This window comes from Podarcis melisellensis (genome assembly GCF_964234715.1).
Source record: "Podarcis melisellensis genome assembly, chromosome: 8".
NCBI lineage: Eukaryota > Metazoa > Chordata > Lepidosauria > Squamata > Lacertidae > Podarcis > Podarcis melisellensis.
In genome coordinates this window covers 25100162-25120236 of record NC_138540.1, presented here as the reverse complement: position 1 = coordinate 25120236, position 20075 = coordinate 25100162, and the positions used below count along the sequence as shown (strand labels likewise).

General features: G+C 46.7%; 1 protein-coding gene across 11 annotated transcripts in view; it reads right to left on the bottom strand.

Annotated features, from left to right (window-relative positions):
• EPHB2 (EPH receptor B2) overlaps positions 1–20075 on the bottom strand; it is a 112504-nt gene that overhangs the window by 19388 nt on the left and 73041 nt on the right. For 4 of the 11 annotated variants that reach the window (XM_081923507.1, XM_081923515.1, XM_081923510.1 and 1 more), the window contains exons 6-9: positions 7024–7148; positions 3037–3199; positions 1589–1697; positions 792–898 (exon numbers count right to left, since the gene is read on the bottom strand). In XM_081923507.1, coding sequence (XP_081779633.1) covers positions 792–898; positions 1589–1697; positions 3037–3199; positions 7024–7148 — 504 coding nt within the window. The remainder of the gene's footprint in view (positions 1–791; positions 899–1588; positions 1698–3036; positions 3200–7023; positions 7149–20075) is intronic. The other 7 variants (XM_081923511.1, XM_081923512.1, XM_081923508.1 and 4 more) reach the window with 3 other exon arrangements.

Sequence of the window (20075 nt, the reverse complement as noted above, 5' to 3'; positions counted from 1 at the left end):
GGAGCCTTCAGGGGGAGGGGAAGCAGAGAGCATTCCATTGCACAATTAAAAAATCCTTACATTGATGGAATAATTTGCTTAGTGCTTTGTTGAATTCACCCCACCAGCATCCTGGACTACACTGCCATGCAATGCCCTGGCCTCAGTGGGTTAGGAAATCATTTATGGTGTGAGGACAATGCTTTCAGCCAGGGGTGGGGAACCTTCGTCAGCCCAAGAGCAATGGTCGCTTCTGGGCAAGCTTCTGGTATCAAGCAAGTCAGTGGTAAGTGGGCCTCTCTGTGGCCCTCTCTGGTCTGTGTTTTCTGTCCCCAGACTGTTCCGAGACACGCCTCCATTTCTGTGCCCAGCTCCGTCCTCCACTCCACCCTATATCTCTGTCCTCCGCTCTACCACCAGAAGCCTGGCTCTTACCACCAGAAGCCTGGCTCTGACAGCTGGGGACTTTTCGTGTGCAAAGAACAGCAAAGTGTGGGCCTAGAGGGTGGAACATTATTTGGAACATGCTATGAAGGAACTCTTCAGCCTTGGCTCTCCTAGATGTAGCTAGACTACAGGGCCCATCATCCACAGCCAGCATAGCCAAAGTTCAGGGACGATGGGCCTTGTAGTCCGGCGACATCTGGGGAGCCAAGGTTGAAGGAGGTGACTCTAAAGAAGTAAGTTTGTCCAGATGCCTTCAAACAATGGGGGGCAGAGGCCTGAAGGCACTAATGCAGACCAGGAAACAACCTCCCCTCCCCACCCCTCACCCCACCCTTGGGGCTTCATGCCCACTGGAGAGTACATACTGTGGCCGCTGGTATAATGCTGCAGCTTGTCGGTGTACTCGGAGTCTGCACGCTCAAATCCTCGTCTTCTGGAAGGAGAGCACCGGGCTGAGCGGGAGGCAGATGGACTAGCAGAGCAGGGGGGCAAGGCTGGGCTTCAGCTCTCAGCCCAGAGGCACAGAGCATCTTTCCCGCGCCCCTCCCAGCCTGGAACCCACCCCTTCCCCCCTTCCAAGTCCCTCATTCCCTCTCCCGGGAGGCTGCATCTGCACTGGGGTGCATATGGGGTGGCCATTCAATTTCCACAGAGGCTGCACATACAATCTGCACTGTCTCTGGGGCCAGAGCGGTGCCTGTGTTAAGCATTCACAGGGCACCAATCTGCACCAGCCACCTCTCTCCCACAAGGTTATCCCACCCACCCTTGGACCAGCAAGAGCCAATCATCTCAGAGCATCTTCTACTGCTGCTTCTTTTAGGAATATAATAAGCTGCCTCTGTCGGTCTGGCCCAGTATTGTCTGCTCTAACCAACAGAGGCTCTCCAGGGTCCTGCCTGGAGATGCTGAGATTCAAAAGTGGGACCTTCTGCATGCAAAGCAGAATGCTTTAAACCTGAGCTAGCATAATAGTTATTCCTTTCAGACCAGCACCACTTTCCTCTGCAGCACCAGTTTCTCCGTTGTGCATTGTTTGATGCAAGAGCTGTGAAACAGGAGCAGCGCAGCATCTCTTAAAATGCCTGCTGGATCTCTCCCAGCTTCCCTCCTCCCACCCCAGGAGCCCCACCTGCCTCTCCCAGTAGCAAAAGCTCCCTACCTGTTGCAAACAAGGACGATGACCACCAGTGCAATGAGGAAGACAAGTCCCGCAGCCGAGGAGCCAATGATGAGCGGCAGCTTCTCCTGGATGCTGGTTTGGTACTCAGCTGTGAGGAACAAGAAAGAAGAACAAGAGGGGGATTTACTCCTCGGTTGGATGAAGGGGACCCAATCCCAACCATGGTTGGCACTGAGAGGGAGAGCTAAGTCACTGTGCATGTGAAAAGTGAACCTCTCTAATTTGCACATCCTGAAACAACAGGTGAAGAAAACACAGCCATCCTTTGAAATTTGCACTTTTCCTAATTTTGCAGTGCAAAGTAACACATGTAAGATCACGTATGATAAAATGCATATACCGGTGACCAAAACTGTGTACAGGTAACTCACATTTTTAAGGGACGCGGGTGGCGCTGTGGGTTAAACCACAGAGCCTAGGACTTGCCGATTGGAAGGTCGGCGGTTCGAATCCCCGCGACGGGGTGAGCTCCTGTTGCTTGGTCCCTGCTCCTGCCAAACTAGCAGTTCAAAAGCACATCAAAGTGCAAGTAGATAAATAGGTACCACTGTGACGGGAAGGTAAACGGCGTTTCCGTGCGCTGCTCTGGTTTGCCAGAAGCGGCTTAGTCATGCTGGCCACATGACCTGGAAGCTGTATGCCGGCTGCCTTGGCCAATAAAATGAGATGAGCGCCGCAACCCCAGAGTAGGCCACGACTGGACCTAATGGTCAGGGGTCCCTTTACCCTTTACCTTTAACTCACATCTTAGGCAGGGGTTATGTTCTGGAGATGGCACTTATATGCAAAACCATGGATACTCAAACCACCTCCTTGGAACCATTTATGTATTGGTGAATTTTCAAGAGGTCTTTTGAAATATCAATCAATCAATCAATCAATCAATCAATCTTTATTATGGTCCAGAGACCCAACAAATCGTTACAAAGCAATGCACAATTCAGACAGTCTACCTCCAGGTTAAACAAGCATTTTGTTCAGACTTAAAGATAAAGATTCTTTTGAAATATATTTGCTGTTGGCATCCATCTGTCTTGAGAGACAATGGAGTGCGTCTCCGAGGGTGAAGCCAAATCGCTGTGTTAGCAGCACTGAAGCAACATCCCCTTGGCGCAAGCCTGGCCAGTGCATCTGGGCCTCACTGATGTGGTCCAAAGGAAAGCAGAGCAATACGTTTGGCACCACCTTGGCTGCAGGAGTTGCCAGAAGGAGGCGTACAAGGTGCCAGCCAACCTTCTTAGGGTCTCTACTCCAGATTTGTGTAGGGTTTACTCCGTCACCTTTTCTTCTCCCAGAGATACTGTATCTTGCAAGGCAGCGGAGGATATATACGTATAGATACATGCTCTGAAACAGATATGGAATCATGGAGAACTGAGCTTAAGATTCCCTAACTGGAGCAGGGAGTCTTCTACACCATATCTCACCTTCGGTCATGGTCTGGAAGTACATCTTGCCGCTGTAACGCCCATAGCCTGCCACAGTGCGTGCCCGCACCTGGAAGACGTAAATGGTGCCAGCTTTGAGGTTCTGCACCGTCACAGTGTTGGTGGGGCTCTTAACTGCCGTGGCGTTGAACTCGCTCAGATCCTGCCAGGCAAACAGAAGCCAGCTGATAAAACGAAACCTTCTGGGCACCCATCGCCCCCAAGATATATCACCCTGGGCCTCTTCAAGGTCAGCCTTTCGCAACTTGGGTTTGCAGCTGTGTTTTACTTTATTATATTTACCATACTCATAGTGATTCTATGTCATTTTATATAATTAACACATGCATTTTTTATATGTATTTATTCCACACCATGGCACTTTTTTTTTTTAAGATTACAAAAATTTGTATACAAATATTTATGCCCATTGGCTGAACTATACTAAGGATAATTATATAATTATATATATATGATATTGCAATCATACTCACAGATACTTATTCTGTGCCATTTATATAACTTGTGCAATACTGTCTGTGGTTTTGCATATATTAAAGCTTGTAACAATATGCAAATTATCTATTTATATAATAACAATAACAACAAAAATATCCCATCCATCTAGTTGGGTTGCCCTGTCACCTCTCTCTCTCTCTCTCTCTCTCTCTCTCATCTATCTATCCAGTGCTTTCTTTCTAAAAAACATGTTTAGGGGTGCTCTCATATTGTCTCAAGAAAATCACCATTTTATAGTTCAAATCAGGAAAAATAAATACAGTAAATAGACAAAAGTACAAAGATTCACAAAATGTTTAGGGGTATGCGTACCTCTGCATACCCCCAGAAAAAAGCTCTCTCTCTCATCTCTCATCTATCCATCTATCATCTATCTATCATCATCTATCCATCCATCCATCTATCTATCTATCTATCTATCTATCTATCTATCTATCTATCTATCTATCTATCTATCATCTATCTATCAATTATCTATCTGTCTATCCCTCCATCCAGCCATCTATCCGAACATCCCCTCACCTGAAAGTCCTTCGACTTCCACGCCACCCTCCTGAAAGTCTCCCCCTAAAATTTACATGGGAACAAAGATCTGGTGAAGGAGGTGGTGGTTCAGAAGAGACCCCCCCCCCAACACACTGCACCAGCCCTGATTCTGCCACTCTCTCCTGGCTTTGCTATGGAACAAGGACGGAGCAAGGCAGAGCCAGGGCGCCCGTTTATGCAATATAGGTCAGGACCTATTTATCGGCTCAAAACGGTGGGCTCTCCCCCCTCCCCCAGCTCCTGCTGGCCTGAAGGGAACCAAAATATAGGTCATCTGGAGGGAACAGAGGATTAGCCCTTTCCACTGCGAATTGAAGTGTGGGGTGCGGGAAGGACATTTGTGGCTTCATGCAATCATGGAGTTTTAATTAGCTTTTTTCCCTGATACATACACCCCCTCTTTGATACACACGCAATTCCTCACAACTGGGGAATAAAAGAGATTGTGGATTCCGTCATAAGCATTTCTGTCTGCCAACGATTCTTGCACCTGACTCATTCCAACTGAAGAGTGCCTAACTCAATCTGGTTTAAAACTGCATGATTTTTGTAGAGGAAAGAAGTTTAGGAATTCATTGAAGAAGAACAGGGTATTTATAATCATCACAGGTGTCTGTGGAGGGGATATATTAATGGAAAAATGTCTAGTAGTCGGGTTCCTACTGAGGGTATTTGACGAGCCAACATGACAGTGAAGAGGCATTGAAGATTGGAGTGATCATTCTAGGATACTATGGCAGCAGACCAAGATGTATTGTAACTTTTGAATAAAATTTATATTTTAATTTTATATGCATAAGCTATTTATATAGTCAGATAAAAGCTATTTTTAGGACTTGAAATTAGTGAGTTGGCAGCAGAGGCAGACGCTGTACCCTTCTGTTTATCTTTTTTGCTGCCTGTTTTTCAAGATTCTGAAAACACTGACAATCACACTTCCCGTTGCTGGGAACACCATCCATTCATTTATTTTCTCATAAGGCTCCACTGTGAACGCATGAATTATTGCCCTCACTCTCAGTTGGCTTTGGATAGCATCCCATGGAATCATCATGAAACCAGATCAGAGCGAGGGAACTAATTTCTGCCCTCACTGTTGAGCTGTGGGGGGGGGGGGACGACATTTCTCAGCCTGAGAGCCACTTTCCATTCTGGGCAACCTTGTAATAATAATAATAATAATAATAATAATAATAATAATAATAATAATTTATTTATACCCCAACTATCTGGCTGGGTTTCCCCAGCCGCTCTGGGCGGCTTCCAACAAAACACTAAAATACAATAACCTATTAAACATTAAAAGCTTCCCTAAACAGGGCTGCCTTCAGATGTCTTCTAAAAGTCTGGTAGTTATTTTTCTCTTTGACATCTGGTGGGAGGGCGTTCCACAGGGCGGGTGCCCCTATTGAGAATGCCCTCTGCCTGGTTCCCTGTAACTTGGCTTCTCACAGCGAGGGAACCGCCAGAAGGCCCTCAGCACTGTGTAGGGGTCACATGACGGTGGTGAGTGAGGCCAGAGGCAAAAGTGGAGAAAAGCAATAAATATAATATATACCTTTGTACATCAGGATAATTTCTATGCACACCGCTCTCTATCCTGTATCCAGACAAGCTAGAGGTATGCTCGACATTCAAGGACACATTCCAGCCAGAAAAAAGACTCAAGAGGTATGAAGCAAGACTGGTGAGGGATATGGTTTGGGGAGAGTCCTGAGGGCCAAATAGAGAGCTGTTGAGGGCCACATATGGCCCTCAGGTTCCTCCTTGTTTGCACATCCCAAATTTTGTTAGAAATGCCCCCCTCCCAATTTCATAGCTGGCCAGCAGAATGGGGAGGTTGGCGGAGAGGATTTCAGCTCAGCACTAATCAGGGTGGAGGAGAGAATGAGATGCAATTGCATGTCAAGTGAAGGTTGAGGAGAGGGCCCAGAATGGGTTCATTTCCTTCCCCACCCTCCTCACCCGCAGCTCCCAGTATGAGGCTCAGAAATGGCTCTCCAGAATAAAACCAATGTTGTTCTTTTCCAGAAAAACACAACAACACACATTGACAGTAATTGTCAGTTTTCCATTTCAAAAAAGAAAAAGGAGAGAGAGAGAGAGAGAGAGAGAGAGAGAGAGAGAGAGAGAGAGAGAGAGAGAGAGGAGTTTTCCCAGCGGGAGACGATTCAAAGCCTCTTCTAATGCCAGAGCTCTAGAGGAACTCAAGAGGCTCACTTCAAAGAAACCCTGTCGGCAGATTCACTAATGCAGAGATCTTACTGGAATTTGAAATCCAGCTCTGTGCCTGGTGCTCAGGTGCAACATCAAAGTGAGATATGGGAGACACTTTGAAGGTGTATCTTCCCACTTATAACCAACTAGGCCAATTAGGTTTCTTATTGGACCAATGCATTTGACCCAGAGTTCATAGACGCTTCCTCCAGCTCTTCCTCCTCCACAGCTGCCTCATATTCCATCTAGCTCAGCGGTTCTCAACCTGTGGGTCCCCAGATGTTGTTGGACTACAACTCCCATCATCCCTGAGCTCTGCCCTTGCTAGCTAGGGGTGATGGGAGTTGTAGTCCAACAACATCTGGGGACCCACAGGTTGAGAACTGCTGATCTAGTTCAATATTGCCAACCCTGACTGGCAGCAGTTCTTGGGGGTTTCAGGCAGGAGGAACATCCTCAGTTCTACCTGGAGAGGCTGTTGAGGACTGAACCTGGGACCTTCTGCACGCAAAGGAGATGCTCTGCCTAAGAGTTGGGTGATAACTGGTTTTCAACATTGCAATATATCACTAGCTGGCTGGTCTCTCGACTGGAACAGCCACGGCAAGTGGTCTGCCAGAGAGTGCCTGCAGTTTGGTCCCTGATGGCTCCCCCTGAGGAGAGTTGGATGTATCCCCCAACCCATGCCCCTCTTTCCCCTGGTACCTTCTCGTAGTATTGCAGCTCATAATCCAGAATGACTCCGTTGGGCTGGTCGGGCTGTGACCACGAGAGGGTGATGCTGTCCACCGTCCGACTCACCTGGTGCATGATGGACACGGCTGAAGGGGCTGTAAGAGAAAGAGGTCCGTTGCCTTAGTCAGTGTGTGATCACTGCCCTGCAGGAAGGGAGACGTTTCAAGGAAGCTCCTCTATATGCTGATGCCACATCAAACACTTAGTGACCTACAAGCAATGGCTCAGCATCTGCAACTGTCACCATAAGTCACCATGAAGCCATTGTTGGTATCAATCCCGTGTCAGTGAACTGGCATGTCCCGTGAGCTCCTTCCCCTCTCTCGACAACTTTCCTGTGGCTGTTGAGCTGCAACAATATTTCAGGCTCATTCTGAGGTTACCTGCTGATCAAGCAATAGTCACAGCTTGTTCCAGCTCTGCAAGGAGCTATCCAGCCTAGACTCTTGCCTTGTTGCCTGAACTTCTTGGGCCAAGTTCAAGGTGTCACTATTAATAATATAAAGCCCTTAACAGCTTGGGACCATTTTACTTGCAAGATTGCCTTACCCATACATACCCACTCGACCACTGTGGAACTGGCACTGTAACCAGCATTCTGCATTTGCAGGAAATAGATATTCTACCATGGCAGCAACTTTGGAACTCCCTGCCTATTGACACCAGGCAGAAACCTTCACTGTACTCTTTCTGGCACTAGCTAAATTCATTTTTGTTCATGCAAGACTACCTAGAGATGGAACTTTGCTGGGTGTTTTAATCTAGTTTTTTTTGCCTACTGTTTATTTTAATTATTTTGAGTGTTTTAAATAGCTGTTTTTAACTGACAATTTTATTGCCTTATTCTGTTTGTAACCACTTCTGTAACCAGATGGGTGGCGTATAAATAATAAATTATTATTGTAAATTATTATTATTACTTTGAGGTTTCGTCACAATAAAGCAATATATGAAACCATACCCTCCAACATTTTTCCAAGTGAAAATAGGGACATCCTATTCCATAATAATAATAGTAATGATTTTATTATTTATACCCTGCCCATCTGACTGGGTTGCCCAGACACACTGGGCGGCTTCCAATATATATAAAAACACAATGAAATATTAAACATTAAAAAAACCTTCCCTATACAGGGCTGTTTTCAGATGTCTTCTAAAGGTTGTAATTAACTTATCTCCTTGGTATGTGTTTTTTTGGGGGGTGCCGCATGGCTCCATACCCTCCAACATTTCTACAATGAAAATAGGGGTGTCCTAAGGAAAAGCAAGACATTCCAGGATCAAACCAGAAACTGGGACGGCTGCTGTAAATCCAGGACTGTCCCTGGAAAATGGGGACACTCAGAGGGTCTGTAAAACTTGTCAAACAATAATATAAAATACCCTTGTGGTGGGGTTGGGCTAGCTGAGCACATTCCTATTGACTCCTTCATGCATTCGGTAAGCGACAGGTACAAAATACCTGTGTAGGGTGTATGGTTGTGGTGATGGATGATTTAACCCCACAGCAACCAAGAGCCCAGCCCCTGAAGAGTTTTTGCACTTGTACCTCATTCAAGAGCCCTGTGGTCAGAGCTCCTTGATTGTGTTGTTGCCACAAAGGTGTCTCAGTCATTTCCCTCAAGTTTTGTTCAGAACTCCTGTCTGATCAGGGTGGGATACTGATTCTCCTCCTCAGCATCTCCCTTTACTTCCCATCCTTCGCTAACACAGGACCACTTCGTACAGCATGATGTGATCCAGGTCGGGGGTGGGGGGGTGGAGTTCTGGTGTCTTAGAAATGAACACTAATTTGTGGAAATGGGCTGTGCTATGCTCAGGGCAATTCATTACAATGAAACTGACATGTCTCAGTTGGGAACTGCCAGCCAACTGAGAATTGTGTCAGGCAAATGAGAGAACAAAAGGCCCCTTTTGTAGTGGCTTTGTGGCCCCCACCGGGTGACAGGGCTAGATGGGGAGGGGAAGATTACCTAGTCCTGTTGTTAACTAGGCTGCGTCTCACATGTGCGATGTGTCTGAGTCAGGAATGTTGGCAGAAATCCAAAACGCCCAACACAAACCTAGTCCACCCACAGCTACCACTCCACAAAAGTTGCCTCTTAGTTAAAACAACAGCAACATGGTGGCTACCAGGAAGCTGCCACCATGGGGACACTGAGGGGAGTGAGAGTCTGCCTCTCTGATCTTCTGAACATGATGAGTAAGGACATTTGGAAATTTGAAAGCCTGGGTTTTCCTGATTCAAATGTCTAGGTAGGGGAGCATTCATGACCATGTTTGTCCTAGGACAAGCATGGAGAACGTTCTTTGATTAAAAATAAAATATTTTTTATTAATTTTTCATTAATAACAATCCAATGGAGGCCACATTAACACAATGCCAAATCATGCCAAATCACAATACAATCAAAAGAACCAATTAAACAGTTCTGAATTAAACATTTTTGGATAACTTCCTGTGTTCCGGCTATCAGGAGTTGATGTTATTCCTTGATCCTGCACCAGTTCTCTTAATTAGTCCAAGTTCTCCAAGCATGGAGAACCTTCTTAGGAGCCACATTCCTTTTGGGGAAACCTTTTGTGGGCTGCTGATGCTGGGTGGGGCCTGGTGGGGAAGTGGACAGAGCCCACTTTTTCCATCGTAGAATAGGCTAGGTTCTATGCATTCTCACACACATCCATCGAGACAAGCAAGAGGCCTTACCAGTGCTCAAGAACATATCCTAGCCAGGCCAAAACACTTGAAGAGGGTGGAAATTAGGGCCAGGCTGGGGTGGCTGGGGTTGGCATGTAGCCTAGGAAGAGTTCCAAGGGTCAGATAGAGAGGTTGGATGGCCACAATTGATCCACCCGTGCCCAGGGAGGTTGGGTGAAGACAACCGCACCTCCGCTGCTATGCCTAGTTCTCCTTCTCTAGGTGGGCAGTGGGGAACCTGTGCTGTTCCTGGCGTTGGACTGCAGCCCCAATCACCCCAGGTTGGGGCTGAAGGGTGTTTTAATGCAGCAACATCTGGAGGGCCAAAGATTCCCCAATCGCTGCTCTGTTGTTGTTTAGTCGTTTAGTCGTGTCCGACTCTTCATGACCCCATGGACCAGAGCACGCCAGGCACTCCTGTCTTCCACTGCCTCCCCGCAGTTTGGTCAAACTCAGGATCTGTCCTTCCAGTGAGCACTCAGGGCTGATTTCTTCAGAATGGATTGGTTTGATCTTCTTGCAGTCCATGGGACTCTCAAGAGTCTCCTCCAGAGCCATAATTCAAAAGCATCAATTCTTCAGCGATCAGCCTTCTTTATGGTCCAGGTCTCACTTCCATATACCACTGCTGGGGAAACCATAGCTTTAACTATATGGACCTTTGTCGGCAAGGTGATGTCTCTGCTTTTTAAGATGCTGTCTAGGTTTGCCATCGATTTTCTCCCAAGAAGCAGGCATCTTTTAATTTCGTGACTGCTGTCACCATTTGCAGTGATCATGGAGCCCAAGAAAGTAAAATCTCTCACTGCCTCCATTTCTTCCCCTTCTATGACTTCAAAAAGGGAAGGCGTCTCAATGGACTGCTCAACCACTCTTCCCCAACTGCATCCTGGGGCTCAATTTGCACCAAACACACAGCCAGCATCTGCAGCGGCCACAAAGGGTCCTTTAGCCATGATTGCCTGGTGGATACCCCTGGTCCCTACTCATATAGGGCTCATACAAGACTATGGGTCCATCAAGTTCATCCACATTGACTGGCAGCAGCTCTTGTCAGGGTTTCAGGAAGGAGGCTTGGGGCATTCCATTTGCAGAACATGTGCTCTAGGACTGAGCTACAGACCTGCTTTGAGTTCTCACAGTGAGAGCGCATTTTAGTTAACGAACATCAGGCTAGTGTTGGACTAAAGCAAGCCATCCAGCCATTTTTATAAGGTTTTGAGTTGGAGCAAAAATGCATAGCCTCTTCCCATACAAACTGGCCTGGACTCTGCATTCATCATCTGAGGCCCTTCTGTGTGTGCCTCCTCCATGTGAAGTCCAGAGGCCTTCTCTGTAGCGGCTCAGTGTTTGTGAAATGCTCTCCCCAGGGAGGTTCGCCTGGAGCCTTCGTTATATATTTTTAGGTGCCAGGCGAAAATGTTCCTCTTCCAACAGGTTTTGGGCTGATTAATATCCTACAGAATTTTAAATGGGTCTATGGGAAGGGGGGGGGTTATTGTTTTCTTTAGTTATTTACTTGTGTCTTCTCTTGTGTTTTATTCTGTGAACTGCCCGGAGATTTTTTGATGAAGAGTGGTATACTACTACTACTACTACTACTACTACTACTACTACTAATAATAATGATAATTTGGGAGGCAGTTAAATTCTGAGAATTCTTTGAAAAGGGAGATGTCTGAAAAAGATGATATGTGGGTTTTCATAAGCCCACAGTCCCCAATGCAAATATTTCTGAGCCCAGAGATAAGAGTCTTGGTGGCAACTCAAAATTTCATGAAGACATCAGGAAGAACACAAGAAGAGCTCAGTTGGGTCAGACCAAAGGCCCATCTAATCCAGCCGCCTGATCTCATAATGGCCCACGAGTTGTCTATGGGATGCCTGCAAGCAGGACTTGAGCACAACAGCACATATCCCCCCTTGTGAACTGATATTCAGAAGCTTCCTGACTCTAGCACTGGAGATACCTTCTTCTGTGTGTGAAGAAGAGCTTTCTTTTGTCTCTCCTGAATCTCTGAACATTCAGCTTCCTTGGATGTCCCTGGGTTCTAGCATTATGAGAGAAGGAGAAAAACGTTTCTCTATTGAGAGTGTTGGAAGGAAGAATTCTGGACATGCGCACACAACAAAGTGTTTTTGAGTATCTCAGAGAGCGACGTGAGCTGAATCACACATCTTTGGAGCTGAAACAGCTTTTCCCTGGGGGTCAGCAAGGTTAGGGGTTGGAAAGCAGTATCATGGCTTGGTTTGCTGGAGTCATGGTGTGTGTGTGTGTGTGTGTGTGTGTGTGTGTGTGTGTGTCTTTCCCAGCACATTCACAGTGACACACTTTGCTTGCTCCTGTCTTCTGCTCTGAGTACCCCGTGACCTGGATTAGCAGGGGTGAGGGTGGCTGGACGATGTGTGAATGGCCTTAGAACAGGGATTTGAACCTGATTGTTATCTGATCCTTTGTTTTCCTGAAAACTGCGGCAGCACTGACATTTAAATGCTGATTTATTTATTTACTTTAAAAAAAAACAACAAGCTGGTTTAGGAGAGAAAATGCTGGTTTGTCCAATTCCAGGCAAGGGACCACCCCAATGGGCTATTTCTCTATAATCTAATTGGTTCCCCCCTCCCCACTTTAACACAACTCATATGGACATAGGAAGCTGACCTATATTGAGTCAGACCACTGATGTATCCAGCTCAGCACGGTCTACACTGACTAGTAGTGGCTCTTCAGGTTTTCAGGCAGGGGGACTCCTAGCCCTACCTGGAGATTCTGGCGGATGATCCTAGGACCTTCTGCATGCAAAGCACACCCTCAAGACATGGGAAGCTGACTATTCATCTATCCAGATCCATATTACCTACACTGACTGACAGCAGCTCCCTGGGGTTTCTAAAAGGTACACATTTCAAGCCCAATCTGTTGATTCTGGAGAACATGGGACCTTCTGCATCCAGGACAAAGAGGTGGCATGGTCCTCCAGAAGCGGCTGAACCCACCTCAGCCCCAGACACCATGGCCAATGACCAGAGAAGATGGGAGTCAGACTATAGATACGCTGCAGCTACTGAGAAAGAAACTACTGAACTATGATGCTTCAGGGTGAAGCCATTAGACCCTAAGATCTTGCTGGATCAGGCCAATGGCAAATTATTATTATTATTTAAATTTATATACTGTCCTTTATCAAAAGATTCCAGGGCAGTAAAGGTAAAGGGACCCCTGAACATTAGGCCCAGTTGTGGCCGACTCTGGGGTTGCAGTGCTCATCTCGCTTTATTGGCTGAGGGAGCCAGCGTACAGCATAACTTAACAGCACCTGCTATACTGCTTCACAGCTGTAAAACTAGGTCACGTTATTTGCTCTGGCCCTTAAAGAAATACACATCTTGTGGAACAATAATGAACCTTCAAATTTAAAGAGACCATTCAACAACCATTGCTTCCTGATGGAGCGAGTTCTATAGTTTAACTAGTGTGAAGAAGTGTATTCTTTTAACTGTCCCGAGTCTTCCAATGTGGGCATCCCAAGGGTTAGAAAAAGTTGCTCTGAACTGAACAGACCAGCTAATACAGTGGTACCTCGGGTTACAGACGTTTCAGGTTGCATACGCTTCAGGGTACAGACTCTGCTAACCCAAAAATAGGGCTTCAGGTTAAGAACTTTGCTTCAGGATGAGAAGAGAAATCGTGCGGCAGCAGCGGGAGGCCCCATTAGCTAAAGGGGTGCCTCAGGTTAAGAACAGTTTCAGGTTAAGAACGGACCTCCAGAACGAATTAAGTTCTTAACCCGAGGTACCACTGTATGGGGAAGAAGTTGTGGGAATTTGAGGCATGGGGCTGCCTCCTTCTCCCCCCACGTGGCTTTCCATCCCAACCTCCCCAGCTGCAAGACACAAAGCAGACAAGCTGCCTCTCTCAAGCCGCTCCTCTCATTGTGGGTGGGTTGGGGAAGGGAGCTGGCGGTGGGGGTCAACTGACATGTTGTCTGGGACGACCCTGGACCACATGCTGGCCATGAAACCATGACCCGTCTCCAGTTTCCCCTTTCATGGCCTGAAAGCCTGCCAGCGCCAATCCATTTTTCACTGTTCCTCTCTCTCCGTCTCTCCCTCGCTCTGTGTCAGCTGCCAGGTCTGCAGAGCAAATCTGGTCCTTGCAAAGGGTTCTCCCTCCTGCCCACACACCCACTGCCCGCAATCAAAGGGTCTCCTTGGGCTGACGGGGCTCAGCCGCCCAGCTTGGGTTACGTGCAGCAGAATCAGTCTCTGATCACAGTAATCCCCATAACTTGTGTTGAATCGCAGGGGCGGCTGAGCCCACCGAAACCCCCTCTCTCTGTCTACCCCCACCCCAAGAGCTCCGAGGAATGAGACGGGGCAAGGAGGGAGGACAGAGCAGCTGGGGGTCTTCCGGACTCCCCCCACCCCCAGCTCCAAACCTTCACTCAAGCGTTCTTCCCCCAGCATCAGGTTACCGTTGGCCACCATCAAGCCAACGGGGGAATTCTGGTATTTTCAATTAACGTCCGGCAGACACGGCTGTGCTCTGAGGTCAGGGTCAGAAATGTCTCGTGGGAGGGCGGCTGCGTGTGGCTGGGGGGTGGTTGTGGGGGGAAAGGGAGGACACACAAAGCTGGACTAAGCAGATTCAGATATGCAGGCTTCTCTTATCACTGGAGACGGAGCTTTTGGGGGGAAATTCCAAGGTCAGGACGGATGGACCTGCTCATTTCTCTGGGTTTTCAAATTTTCCAGGCTTAACTCCAGTTTCTCCCAATTTTGCATTGCTTTTTTTTTAAAGACTGCATAAAAATTCACCCACATTTACATTTGTATTTTCCTAATATGCACATTTTTGGGGAGCAAGGCATACATATTTTTGCAAGCCATTTCTCCTAATTAGAATGCATTCACCATTAGGCACATTTAAGTGCTTTACTATTCCCAAATAGATGCTCTTGCATACAGAGTTTGGGGTTGGAGAAAAGCATTGCAAAAGTCCAAACTTCCAAGGACAGCTGTTGTTTAGATTCCCCTATTGGATCTGGAAGCGTGAGTGAAAATGCAAACTAAGCCAATTTCCCCTGCATCCTCATTTCAAAGCCAGAAGGGGAAATAGTATAAGAAGGAGAAAATCTTCCTAATCACTTGACTTGTCCACATCAAATGTTATTCTGTCTTCAGGGCACAGAAATATCACGGCTGTGGGTTTGAGCCTCACGTTGGGCAAAAGAGTCCGGCAATACAATGAGTTGGGCTAGATCACTCTTTTCCAACTCAAAAATTCTACGATTCTATGAAATACTCGGAGAGTCCCTGTTCCTTGAAAGGGAGTTTCAGAGATGAGGGGCCCAAACTGAAAAGGTCCTGTTGCCCATCACCACCCACCTTCTTCCAGATGTGGAATGGCAGGGGAAGAGAGATGGAGCAGGGGCAGAGTCTAATCTCAATGGCGAGAAGTGTTCTTGAAGGAGCAGGCAAATTTCTAGAGATCCTTTTCACAAGCCATACGTAGAGGAATCTGTGCACATACACAACCCCACAGACTGCGACTCACAGCTCGAGCCTTATCTGGGCATTCAAACACAACCAGTGGAAGTGTGGGGAGGGTGTGAGGGTGCCCCCTTATGACCCCACTTTTTGTGTCATCCCATTCCTCCTTCTTAAATGGGAAGGTCTGAAGGTGGTTTCTGAGCACTTTGGGATGAACGATAGCCTTGCTATAAGTCTGGGAAACCCCCAACATGTCCTGTTTTGGGGGGCCAACATGCCCATCCAGGGGTGGGGATGGAGATTTTTATAATTGTAAGCAAATGTCCAGCTCAGGCTCTGTTTAGGGCTCAGAGGTAGCCTGAGAAAAGCTCAGCAACTTTGTTCATCTGGAAATATGAATGCACTTAAAACCTTTGGCGCGACCAGGTGTTCAGAGGCTTCAAATCACAATCAGCTGAGTGCTGCAAGAACTGAGGTACCCAGGCTATTGGCTGCCAGGTGTCTTGGACAACAACTCCCATCATTCCTGGTTATCGGCAGTGGCTGATGGGACTCACAGTCCACAACATCTGGAGGCAAGCCCTGTGTTAGAAGCCCCATTCCTGTTTAGCACGCCAAGGTCTCCTCTGGGCCCAGGGACAATTTGGGACAGGGCTCACACCCTGCTGCCTTCTTCATGTGTTCACTTTGACCACATTACACATCATGCGGACCTCGAAATTTCAATGCTGATGCTTCCTACCCGATGCAGCCTGGCAGCCATGGCTGGCAGATGTTGTTGGACTCCATCCCCAGACAGCATAGCCAATGGTCAGAGATGGTAAGCCAATGGTAAGAAGATCCTGTTTGATCAGGGCAATGGTCAATCCAGTCCAGCCTCCTGTTCTCACAGTGGCCAACCAGATGCCTGTGGGAAACCTGTGAGCAGGATCTGAGCACAAGACCACACTCTCCTATCCCTGTGATCCAGACGCATTACTCCCTCCAGATCCCTGTGGGAAACCTGTGAGCAGGATCTGAGCACAAGACCACTCTCTTTTCTCTGTTTGTTTCCCGCAACTGCGACCCAGAAGCATTAATCCTTCCAGCTGTGGAGGCAGGGCATAGCCATTATGGCTCGTAGCAATCAATAGCCCTCTCCGCCACGAATTTGCCCAGTCCTCTTTTCAAGTCGCCCAAGCTGGTGACCACCCCTGTCTCCTGCAGGAATGAGTTCCATAGTTTAACTATGAGCTGCATGTAAAAGTGAATTCTTTTATCTACTGTACCCAGGAGCTTATTCTGGAACTCAGAGGAACATATTCTGAGCAGAAGTTAGATTTTTCCAGGGGGGATTCTCCTCCAGGGCAGGGGACCTGCTGGAAGAAGGCAGCGTGGGCAGAGCAGCATGCCTCTGCACTCAGAGAAGACAAAAGTCTCGGCCTGGCTCAACCTCCCTCAGCGCCATCATTCATGATCGCTGCTGCCAGACCCTCTTGTTGTTGTTCGAGCTCCATGCTGGATGTGTGTGTGTGTGTCTCTCTCTCCCCACAGCTTCTGTTTCCAGCTGCTAATGATGAACATCAAGGCTGCCAGGCTGTGCAGAGAGCTTGCGAAAGAATCCTGCCTCTAATTACGGGAGAATTAGCGAGCAGACAGTTACTGTTTAGCGCTAATGAACAGATACATTAAGGAAGGCGTCGTGCCCGGGCTGGGAGCCTCAGCTCGACGCATAATAAGGCCGAGCCGAGCAGAAACACGCAGGGGGAGCAAAGGCAGAGCGGGAGGTTTCCCCGTCTTCCTCTCTCTCTCCCCCCCCCGCCTCCATCGCTACCCTCCCTGCCACCCCTTCCCTCCCGCCAAGGTGCGAATGTTCACAGTTGCTGCAATAAAGTCGCAACCACGTTGCTTAATTACAAGGGGTGAGATCTGAGCATGCAAGAGGCAGGCCTGACAGCTCGCCTGCTCTGGCAGCTCGCAGAGGCAGCCCCAACAAGCAAGGGGAATTCAGGAGCACGTCAGAAGTTCGGCCTTTTGGAAATCCCAGCAGACACCCCCTCCCACACACATATTGCTTTCAACTAAGTCCTACTCAGAGTAGACCCACTGAGGGAAAATAGACCTGATTCATATCTATTAATTTTAATGGGCCTAGTTAGGTCCGACTTTGTATATAATCTCAAGGCTTTGATCCTAACGCCACTTACCTGGGAGTAAGCCCCAATGAATTCAATAGGGATTACTTCAGAGCAGACAAGGGGTTAGGATTGTGCTGCAAAAGTCAGGATCAGAATTTAAGGTATCCCCGAGATTACACACTTCCCAAATGTTCCAAGAGGGTTCTCCAATTTTTATTTTTAAATTACCAAAATGTGGTTGAGTGGTAAGGGTGATAGACTGCCCTGCGGGTGTCAGTTCACAACCCACCTTTGCCAGCATGGTGTTTTTGAGAGAAAGTGTAGTGTAGTGGTTAGGGTGTTGGGTTAGGCTCTGGGAGACCAGGGTTCAAATCCCCACTGAGCCATGAAACTCACTGGGTGAGCTTGAACGAGGCACAGTCTTTCAGCCAAACCTACCTCACAGGGTTGTTGTGAGGATAAAACGGGGAGGAAGTGAATCATATATGCTGCCTTGAGCTCCTCAGGTTAAGGTAGGATAGAAATGGAACAAATAAATAAGTGTGTTTTGAGAGGAAATAAGTTTTAAAGAATGTATTTGAATACTTATTCAATTGCAATTTTTCACACCCACACCCACACCCACACCCACACCCACACCAGATTAATGCAGGAGTCAGAAGGACTACTGCTAAAACCTATGTGAAAGTGGGGCTGTGTGAGATGCTATTCCTGCTCTAAGTAGATCTACTGAAATCAATGGCTGTGATTGATTTAGGTCAATTAATTTCAATTGGTCTACACTTTGTGGACAATCTAAACGTCCCAGGAGAAAATTCAAGTGAGGAGAACTTTGTAACCATTCCTAAACATTTCCACAAACCAGCATAGTGTCATTTCTCCCTGGTGTTTGGTATCCTGAGAATCCCATCTTTCCTGGGGGGAAATAAGCCTCAAACGGACAAGATGTTAGTCCTCAAGACTGGGGGGGGGGGGGAATGCGTCCTTGGCTTGGCCAGCCTCTATGCTAGACCAAAGTGTTTGTTTTCTTGAAGCGTGGGAATCTATCACCTGAATAACTGTTGTGAGCCTGTCAGTATTTGTAAATGCACGGTCGATTCAGATGTTACAATTAGGATTCTGCACACCTACCAAGCCATGCTATGTAAACAGAGGTGTGGGCAGTGCTGGATTTACATACAAGCTAAATAAGCTATAGCTGAGGGCCCCACTCTCTTGGAGGCCCCCAAAAAATGTAAAGGGAAAAAACCTGGATGTACATTTCCAAAATATAAGATAAAAAACAAATAAAATAAAACCTACATACAGCACAGTGTTTTGTGTTGTATAGGCTCCTATGTAAGTAATGCTAGCCTGCTCCCTAAAATATCACTATTAATATACTTCTTAATTGTATTTCGCTATTAATATACTTCTTCTTAATTGTATTTCAGTTCAACAATTACTTTGATAAAATACATATTTTGTTATGTGCATATGGCTGTAGATACCTATTAGGGCCATAAATTACCATATAGCATATATTCAACACAATAAACAGTGACAATTTGTTGTTGACAAAGGACAGGTGGTCATATAAAGGGCCCCATTACCTTCAGTAGCTTAGGGCCTCATCAAACCTAAATTCGGCCCTGGGTGTGGGCCTCTAATGGCCAGTCCGAAGGAGCTGACTTTGTGTCTCGTTAAGGGAGATGAAGAAGACCCCAGAAGATGCTATTTTCTCAGTGGCAGAGTTTTAAAAATGCCCACCTCCGCGGGGAGCTGGCAGAAAGGAGGAAACTAGAGGTGGTGTTTTCTGTAAATCCCAGTGCCTAATTTATATGCACAGATTTCCCCCTCTCACACACACACTAATTTCCATCTCGCTCCTTGATCTTGACAAAAAAAACCCCATTTCCATGCACACACATACCCATAATATTACACCCTTATTGTGTATGTATACATTCAAGGTTTCTTAAACGAACCAGCACATAAACAGATACACTCAATGAGGCGTATAACTTTATAATCAAACACATATGTATTAATGTTTATAGAATTACGCTGCAGTAATACAGTAGACATGGTTATTTTAAATGTGTTGGGTTGTAGCTTACTCGGAGAGACAATGCCCCTGTGATTTTGGACAAATAGAAACAATAGAGCGTGTGCTTCTCCAGTGCCTATATTATAGAGAAATTCGAATTAGCCATCTCCCCACTGCTCCATAAGTACCCATGGCGCACAGGAAAATTCTATACCACCCTGCTGCTTTCAGATACCAACCCTGCTACAATTTACAATGTTGCCAGATTCTGCATAGCAGCGCTCAAAATCCGTTGGATGACAATCTGTGCCACAAACTAGATTTAATGCATACTCCTATCAGAATGCTCTGTAAATTGATAGCTATAGTCTTTTATATACAGTACTAACCTTTTCTGCTCTTCCACATCCGTTTAATGCTCCTAACGCTTCTTTTAGATTATTTCAGCTTCTTTTCGATTCTTATAGTCTTTTATATACAACCTTCTTTTTAAATAATTTTTAGCTTTCCAAAAAGGTTTTACAGATATTAAATGATTGTACCTTACCCTAATTATGCTGATCTATGACCGTAGTAAAGATTTGATTTGATTTGATTACTTAGATGCATTGAAATCAATGGGTCTACCCTGCGTAGGACTAGTGTTGGCTTGTACCCAGTGCTAATCCTGAACACAGTAAGA